Source organism: Platichthys flesus, chromosome 6, assembly GCF_949316205.1.
Source record: "Platichthys flesus chromosome 6, fPlaFle2.1, whole genome shotgun sequence".
Classification (NCBI taxonomy): domain Eukaryota; kingdom Metazoa; phylum Chordata; class Actinopteri; order Pleuronectiformes; family Pleuronectidae; genus Platichthys; species Platichthys flesus.
The window spans coordinates 23583727-23592790 of NC_084950.1; the positions used below are offsets into that span (position 1 = coordinate 23583727).

General features: G+C 39.6%; 1 protein-coding gene across 1 annotated transcript; it reads right to left on the bottom strand.

Moving 5' to 3' along the window:
• Positions 1–3005: 3005 nt before the first annotated feature.
• bet1l (Bet1 golgi vesicular membrane trafficking protein-like) lies at positions 3006–6745 on the bottom strand. Its single transcript, XM_062389895.1, has 4 exons — positions 6667–6745; positions 4972–5057; positions 4756–4812; positions 3006–4411 (listed from the first exon to the last, which is right to left on the bottom strand). The coding sequence occupies exons 1-4, from the start codon at positions 6683–6685 to the stop codon at positions 4244–4246; spliced, it is 330 nt and encodes a 109-aa protein (XP_062245879.1). The 5' UTR covers positions 6686–6745; the 3' UTR covers positions 3006–4243.
• Between the last annotated feature and the right edge of the window lie 2319 nt (positions 6746–9064).

Here is a 9064-nt window from a genome sequence, read left to right on the forward strand (position 1 = left end):
AAGCGATGCACCCGAAGACTTCCGGAAAAACACGAAGCGACACACAGCGGCGAACAGCGCACACGCATTTACACACGCGCAGAGAAGACCAGAACGTCTTCATTTACACGCAACTTCATGAGCTTACATATTGAACCAAGATCTTTGAATTATCTTAATTATCTAACGTTTGTTTTAGCCGCTGCTGATTCAGGTTTGTGAAGACCTGTGCAATAAAAGTGGAATATAATGGTTTTGCAGACCCGGGGGGATTCTACAACTACAACGTAGTCATGGTATATAGGAGATAGAAGTGTATTTTTACTATTTCTAAAACTGGCATTATTCAACTGGACTACACACATAGACCTCAAAGGAAAATATGCAACTGAATATAACTAACTATGCTATATTTTCCCCATCATAACAACATCATTAATATCTTCGGGTTATGAAATTAAGTATACAGTGACTGAAAATGAAAAATCGATGCAGAGTCCACATCGTGATGCATCTAAGAATGGAGACATTTCCAGACCTCTAGTGTGGAACGTGGTGAAACTGAACCCTTTCAGGACCCTGAAAAAATTAAATAAAACTTGCTCTGCCAGAGTCTCTCTTTTGACTCATTTTGCTGGTCCCAAGCCCGGATAAAGGGGGAGGGTTGGACGTAGAGCTAGCAATGCCGCCCCACTAAACAGTGCGGTGCACATGATCTTGCGGTGCACATCATCCTGCAGCACATCATCCTGCCGCACATCATCAAAGCACATCATGGTGCCCGCACATCATCCTGCAGCGCACCTCATCCTGCGGCGCACCTCATCCTGCAGCGCACATCATCCTGCGGTGCACATCATCCTGTGGCGCACTTCACCCTGCAGCGCACCTCATCCTGTTGCGGACATCATCATCACCCACATCATCGTGTGGCGCACATCATCCTGCAGCGCACATCATCCTGGGGCGCACATCGGTGCACATCTTCCTGCCGCGCACATCCTCATGTGCTCACATCATCTTGCAGCGCACATCATTCTGCGGTGCACTTCATCCTGCAGCACACCTCAATGTGCGGCGCACATCATCATCACCCACATCATGGTGTGGTGCACATCATCCTGCAGCGCACATCATCCTGCGGAGCACATCATCACGCACATCATCGTGTGGCGCACACCATAGTGCGGCAGACATCATCCTGCGGCGCAAATCATCACCGCACATCATCGTGGGTCGCACATCATCCTTCGGCGCATATCATCATCACCGCACATCACATCATCCTGGGGCGCACATCGGCGCACATCATCCTGCGGTGCACATCATCGTGCGGCGCAGTGCATCCTGCGGCGCACTTCACCCTGAGGTGCACATCATCGTGTGGCGCACATCATCCTGCTGCGCACTTCATCTGCGGGGCACATCATCATGCAGCGCACATAATCCTGCAGCGCACATAATCCTGCAGCGCACATCAAAGGAGGAGGGTTGGACCTAGAGCTAGAAGTTCCCCCGCATAATAGCCCTTTGATTAAATTTGATATTCTAACATTTAACAATACAGGACAAAACCGATTTATGTGTGTGGGTCTAGATACAGCATTAAAGACAATTATTTTGAGAAGTGATGGCCTATTTCAATGGCGAGATAAAAAAAAAAAAAAGAATCAACAGAAGAATACGGAAGCATTTTGCATTCACTTTTATTTTTAATTTTTTTGGGCATTTGTCACGGATTTTCCGAGATAATTATCCCACAAAAACAGAATAATTTTTCTATGAAGTGACTGTAATACGCTTCTGTAGAATAAAAGCTTATTTTAAGTTCTAAACATATTTAGGGTGTTTTTTTCTCACTTTCTCTACGTCCTATAGCGACCATTACATTATGCAAATTAGGCGATGACGTCATTTAGCGACATCTAGCGACCAGTAAAAAGCGGCTGCTCACTGACTCACCTGCTGCTTTTTACCTAAGTACTGCAAGCTAGACTAAAACTAAGAAGGATAAAAATGACTAAATGTGACTAAAACTAATATGCATTTTCGTCTAAAGACTAAGACTAAGACTAAATCAAAAATAGCTGCCAAAATTAACAATGCTTTATATGAAAATTTACGGTAAACTTGTTCCCAGGCAATGTCCTGATCTGCGATCAATGAGCTGACAGCATATTCACACACGAGTACGATGATACAGAATACGCTCATCCCATTGATCGAGGAGGTACTGTTGCTCGCGGAAAAGATAGTGGAAGATAAGTAAGTATAAGGAGAATATAGTAGAAGACAACAAAGCAGCATGGGTGACAGTGATACAGACACCGACACTGCTTTAGAAATAAATACAAGTGGAAAAAGTAGGCTATCTCTACATAATGTGGTATTGAGCTTTTGAGTTCATGATTTTTTTTCTTCCTGTATTACTACAACTGTAGCCTACAGTCATGGCCTTTGAGGCACAAATATTTTTACAATTTTTCTACAGACATTCTGTTTTCACTTTTGTTATTGCACAAAAAATATGCACTATTTCAGGATGGATGTTCTGCTTTCTATCTATTGTTTTATATTAATCTATAGTTTTAAGTTAAGCAAGACAGGTTTCTGTTTAAGAAAAGTTTATTTTTTTATTCAGTTAATTTTGTTTATTATTAAAGTGTATTGCTGGATAATAATTTGTTTTCCACGTGTTCATGTCACTCAAAAATATGCATCTAATTCAATTCAGGGTCAAATAGTTAAATCATTTCACTCACAAAAAAAGGGGCTAAAAGAATTCACCACGCCAGGAAGGGTGAAGGCAATGGGGTCGGTCAGCCCTGCCAATGAGTTGTCCCTTATTTATTTTTCAGGGAGTTGGCAACCCTAGTTCAGTATCTTGCTGAAAGTGTCAGTCATCATAAATATTTCCATGACATATAAAATATATTTTTTATGGAGGACTGTTTTTGGAAAAGGTAATTATGACAATAACCATTATGAATCTCTGAAAAAAAGAGGGAATTCTCCCGGACAAGATACACAAATAAAACAATTTATTGCACATTTATTAAAAATACCTAATAACAGCAGATCAGCATCAGGAATGTGAATGTTAAAAATAATACATTTGCCCCAGTTTCTTTCACCAACTGATGAGGAACAAAAGACAGAAAACAAAATGTGATTAACAAAATGTCTGGAAACTATGAACAGGACTGGTATCAAGACATAATTTTAATGATTAGAAGGAAACAAGCTCAGCAACATACACACAGAACTCCAACTGCTCATAAAGATGAATGGAAACTGAAACACACTGGTTTTTGTATTTTGTATTAAACCAACCTAAGCCCTATTTCCTGTCAATCAACTGTACCCGTGTGTCAACACAATATTCTGTCAAACCATCACCTGCTTTGTCCCAGTTCCACACAACATATAAATCACCTGCAGTGAATACTATAAATTATATATATATATATATATACATACATACATACATACACGCTTTTAATGCTACAAAACATACATAAAGTCCTTTACCGTTTATGTACTGATAGAGAGTACTATTTCAATCAGCTTTAACCCTCGAAAAAGACTTTCAAAGAAACTTTGCAAAGAAAAAGAAGTCTGTTTCTTGAACTTTCTTCTGTCGTGTCACCAACATTCACATTACAATTACTTTTGAGCTGTGAATTTTTTATTTATTTGCAATTGACAACACAGCACATTTTAAGTTTGTAATATATTATTTGGCTAAATTTAACAGTAGTGAACATACTAGCTGAAATTCAAACACTGCTTTCAATGGCTATGTAGTCTGGAACTGAGACAGCCCTCTGTATTTGTACATATCTGGGTTGAGTGAACTGACGGGTTCATCAGCCTATCACAATCTGCTCAGCTGGGGCGGATATCTTTCCCACCTACATTCAGTCTCCACCCTCTCTTTGCCCAGATTAGGACTTCCTGGCTTGCAACAATACAGGCCGGGGGCAGAGTAAAGAAGAAATCCCTGAATACCAGACGTGTCCTTTTTGTTTCTTGAGAGACTCCAGCATTGCCGATATGTCCACGAGTGCGACAGCTTCCGAGACCCCTTGCTGGTCACATCAACAACTCAACTTAATGTTTCCTGTCTTTTTCCAGTTTGTTTCTCACTTTGGTGTTCAATAAAAGTGTTTTCCTCTGCAGGAATACCACAGAGGTCATTTAAAGATGGGACGTCAGGGTCCAAAGTGTCACTTCCCCATCAGCTCCTGATTTGGTCGTCACATCAGCGCTGGATCCTGGAGATCAGGTAGTAGAGCAGGAAGAAGACCAGGACCAGTCCCACAGAAACGTAGCAGAGGATGCGACGATTGTCTCTGCTGGATCGGACCATGGTGGAGAAACGCTTTACGCTGCCACTCAGCAGACCTGTTGCACTCAGGAAGTTTGAGTCCTGAGAGGAATAGAAGCAGAAGGGAAAAGATGACAAACTTTAGAGGGAAGCAGCTGTAATGTACTAATTTACAGAAAGTGAAGGGACGGAATAGAGAAGCTGAAGTATATTTGAGAAAATCTTATACTTAAGCTTATATTTATTACCCCATTTTAGCTATAACAAGTCACTAATTAAGTTATTATTCAGTTAAACAAACATGAATGGAAGACGAAAAAAGAGAAAAGCAACTCATTTTTTAATCTGAGAAGCAGCAACTAGAAAACTGAGTATTTTTAATTGAAAAGTGACCAATCAGTAATCATTTGCCATGGTAATGAAAATGAAAGCAACGACGCACTCACCATGTTGTCCAAGTATTCGTTCTGATCATCAGCTTCTCTGTCGATGTCATACGCCAGCTGTCAGACACAGACAGGATGGATGATCAAGTTAAATGGTTAGTTTTAAACTAAAGGTTTTTGTTGTTTTTTTAAAAGAAATGATTACACATTATATAAGTATCCTCTGAGATACTGTGCAGACATTTATCACATCATAAGAAGCTAAATGTGGCTTACAGATTTTAGTCTGGAGACCTTGGCGACCAGGTTCTCAGCCATTCGCTTGTTTTCATCATCGAGCATGTCGTCAACAGCGCCATGACCTGAAAACAAACACACAAACAGAAAAGAGTAACTTGAGAGCCAACTTTATGTAGCCACTTGTTTTGTAGAGCCGAGATAACCTGGTTCATAAACCATCATTTGTTCTATGTGTTCATTCCTTGAGCTTTGGATAAAAGCATCAGCTAAATTAAATGTAATGTAATGTAAATGTTAGCTTCTGCGGCTGGGCTCATTGTTTTCATTTACAAACGTGAAACAAATGGCTGGACTACGTCAATCAGTGGAATCAGAAGAAAAAAGAATGAATAAATCAAAGCTGTTTGCACTTTAGTGAGTTGGTCACCATATTGACAGCGCTATATTTCATATGCTAATATATGTTTTTTGAATAATATCAATGTCATTTTCCGGCCTCAGTCACCTGATCAGGGTGAACTGCTTATAGTGCTGGCGAAGGCTGGGCGATAAGGCAATAAAGATAATTACCCCGATATAACTTTCCTCAAAATAGAAATATGACATGCCGATATAATGTTGATAGAACTCATTCCATCCATGTTTTGACAGACAACACGAACAGCCAATGATAATGAGAATAGTGCCGAACAAATCATGTGGCTGGAAAAGAGTTACAGCCACGTTTGGTTCAGTTGAGTCTGTTTCCTCATTACTCCCCCTCTGACGTGCGCTCACTTTACACTGTCACACATCACAAGTTATTGGGACACGTACAGGCCTTATGTTTACTTTGTGTATGTTTGATTTGCTTCAGAGTTTATGGGGCACATGTTTAAACCTGCTACAGAGAGATGTAAGGACATCAGGGTAAAGTGACGGGAAGAATACAGAGTCAAGACCGATATTACTACATAAATGTGATAATCAGTTTGTGGGTTAAAAGTAACAGAGAAGAGCGGGGACACAAACACAACACACAACACACACACACACACAGAAGAGAACTTTCTCCTGCAGATTATGATGCAGTGCAATGTTTTTTTGCAACTTCTTTGTTGCAGAATAAACGACGCCCCGTTTTTCCAGCAACATAAATATGAGCTCAGCAGGTTAACATAAAGATCAGTTCTTAGTGTGAGTGATTAGAAAACCGCAGAGGAACAGAATCTGTTGTTTACCTGCGCCATGCTTATCATGCGGTTATTGCAGATATGACAGCACTATTGACAATGATAACAATGCTGTATTGCAGCGGAATGTTCTCTGGTATTGAGAAGGTTTTTTGGACTTGTTTGGTTGCAGTGTCACGCAGACCTGGCAACCCTGCATCTGTCAACTTCTCCTCAAGTCTCAACAGACTTTCCTTTTAGTATTTGACAGAAAACACTCTGTCGACCAGTCACCAGCAGCACAGATTACTCTACTTATTCTTCACAAATTCAACGTTGTAGCTAAACCTCTGCATTCATGCTGGTGAAGCTCCAGAGCTGTTGGACGTTAGCACAGCAAACCTGGAAGTACTCAGCTAGTTAGCCTGCTAGCTGAGGAAAGGCTCCAGAGTCAGACCGTGAACTGACCGCCTGTCATTGGGCTGAAACCCTCCGTCACACCGCTGCCACCTCCGCTCTAACCTGCTGCTGACATGTTACGGCTGAAAACATACTAGTGAATACGTGTCCACAGACATACCTCTGTTCCAGTCCGCCATGTTGGAGAGTGACGTCACGATCAGCCGGGGTTACGTAGACTCACGTGACTTCCGGCTTCACTGCGGATCAAATCCAAACTTTACTTCACCTTGGAAACGCGTGTCTGATTCCAATGATTGCAACAGGACTCTCAATTGTCTGTGATTGATCTTCAACAAACAAAACCTGGCTGTAAAACCCATTCATTTTGTTTTAACAAAAAACTTTTCTTATTAACTATTCTCTTATTCTTATTCTTATTCTTATTCTTATTCTTATTATTCCTGTACTGTCATACATGTATGTTTTGCTGTTGTTACTGCAGCTCTGCCAATTCACTCAGTTCCAGGTATATATTATATTATATTATATTATATTATATTATATTATATTATATTATATTATATTATATTATATTATATTATATTATTCAACCCTGCTGCTCTAAGGAACGATATAGAAAAGTGTTCCTCCCAACCGCAATAAGGCTGTACAACTCATCTACCTCTGTCAGAGCCACCATCACAGAACTGCACTGTGTACCCCTGGAACACTTACTCAACTTCATATGTCATATGTGTTAATATAAACCATATTGACACTATATATCATTTTATACAATAATATTGTCTTTTGCACACTACATATTCTTACACTCATAGTATATTATATTATCTATTGTATAGTCAAATACTTATATTTATACCTCTACTATATATCATATCATATTATATCATACTCTTTGTATATTCTTTGTATATATAAGTCTATATACACATATTTATACGTATGTGTACATGTTATTATTATTATTATATTTACTATTATATACTGCTGCCATTACTACTATATACTGCTATTATATTGGTATAATTACTCTCATATATAAATATATATTATGTTATATTATATTATATACTATATATACTGTACTATTTTTATATACTGTCTAACAATAACATTACCATCATATCATCAGTACTATTACCATCATCTTGCCACTGCACCTTATCTAACTATTTATCTTGTGTTTCTGTTTTTATTCTTTCTACCTACCTCAATATTTTTTATTTTTTTATTTTATTCTATTGTATTGTATTTTAATGTATTCAAATATACCGGCTGCTATGACGACTTAATTTCCCTTCAGGATGAATAATGTTATCAATCAATCTATCTATCTATCTATCTATCTATCTATCTATCTATCTATCTATCTATCTATCTATCTATCTATCTATCTATCTATCTATCTAGATTTTGCTGGCTTCCTGTGACCACTGGGTGTCAGCATACTAAAACTGTACAGAATGAGTTAATACCATTTCAGTTTACCTAGTACTGACTGAAACATCTCACTCAGGATAAATTTATCAAGCACGTTTCTGTTACAGCCTTCATTGATCTTCATGAGGTGAAACAAAGTAAAATAGTGTCTTTTTAGTTTATACTGTCAGTTCTGATCTCTGTAGTGTACCTCCTACTGGCAGGAGGTAGAGTGAGTCGTCCACCAATCACAAGGTCAGTGGTTTGATCAGTGGCTTTTCCAGTCAGCATCTTAGTGTGTGTAGGTCAGAAAAGCGCTGTGTTTAGAACAAGCACTCTGTGCATGGTTAAATAAGAGCTGACTTGTGAAGAGCTTTAAATGGTCATTGAGACTTCAGATTTCAGATTTCTGTTAAATGGTGACTAGTGGCCACTGTCTGTGTGGACGTGACCAATTCAGTCCCTGTCTGATCTGTCCAATGAGTCGTTACACAACCGATGTTCAGAATCAGAATCAGAATCAGAATCAGAATTCTTTTTATTGCCATGTATATTTGCACATACAGGAAATTGCCTTGGCGTGGTTGGTGCACTTTACAAACAACAAATTAAAAACAACAATAGCGAACAATATAACAATACAAAAAAACAACAATATATACCGTTAAAGAGTTACGTTATGTTGTAGTCTCCATTAGTTTCTGGGGTCAAAGGTCAGTCAGTGTGAAAATGTGAAACAGTGATATCACCTTGTGTCAGTCTTCAGTTAATCCTCCTGTTTCTGTATGTGCTGTAATCCACCTACGTGTGTGTGTGTGTGTGTGGGTGGGTGTGCTTGTGTGTGCCACCTGATGTCAGCAGGCATCATTGCTGCTCAGAAGGTGCATGGGGGCAGGGAAGCGTGTTCAGAAATGGTGTATGTAAACCTGGTGTATAAGGACCTGGTGTGTGCAGAACTGGTATGTGTAGACCTGGTGTGTGCAGAACTGGTGTGTGCAGAACTGGTGTGTGTAGACCTGGTGTGTGCAGAACTGGTATGTGCAGAACTGGTGTGTGTAGACCTTGTGTGTGCAGCCCTGGTGTGTGCAGTCCTGGTGTGTCCCTCTCAGCAGAAGGAGCTGCAGGAGCAGTCT

Excerpts from the sequence above, each read along its gene's own strand:
- bet1l (XM_062389895.1), bottom strand. Across the intron at positions 4,813-4,971 it reads AGGTCTCCAGACTAAAATCT|CTGGCGTATGACATCGACAG; the intron begins GTAAGCCACATT and ends TGTGTCTGACAG. Across the intron at positions 4,412-4,755 it reads ACGAATACTTGGACAACATG|GACTCAAACTTCCTGAGTGC; the intron begins GTGAGTGCGTCG and ends TATTCCTCTCAG.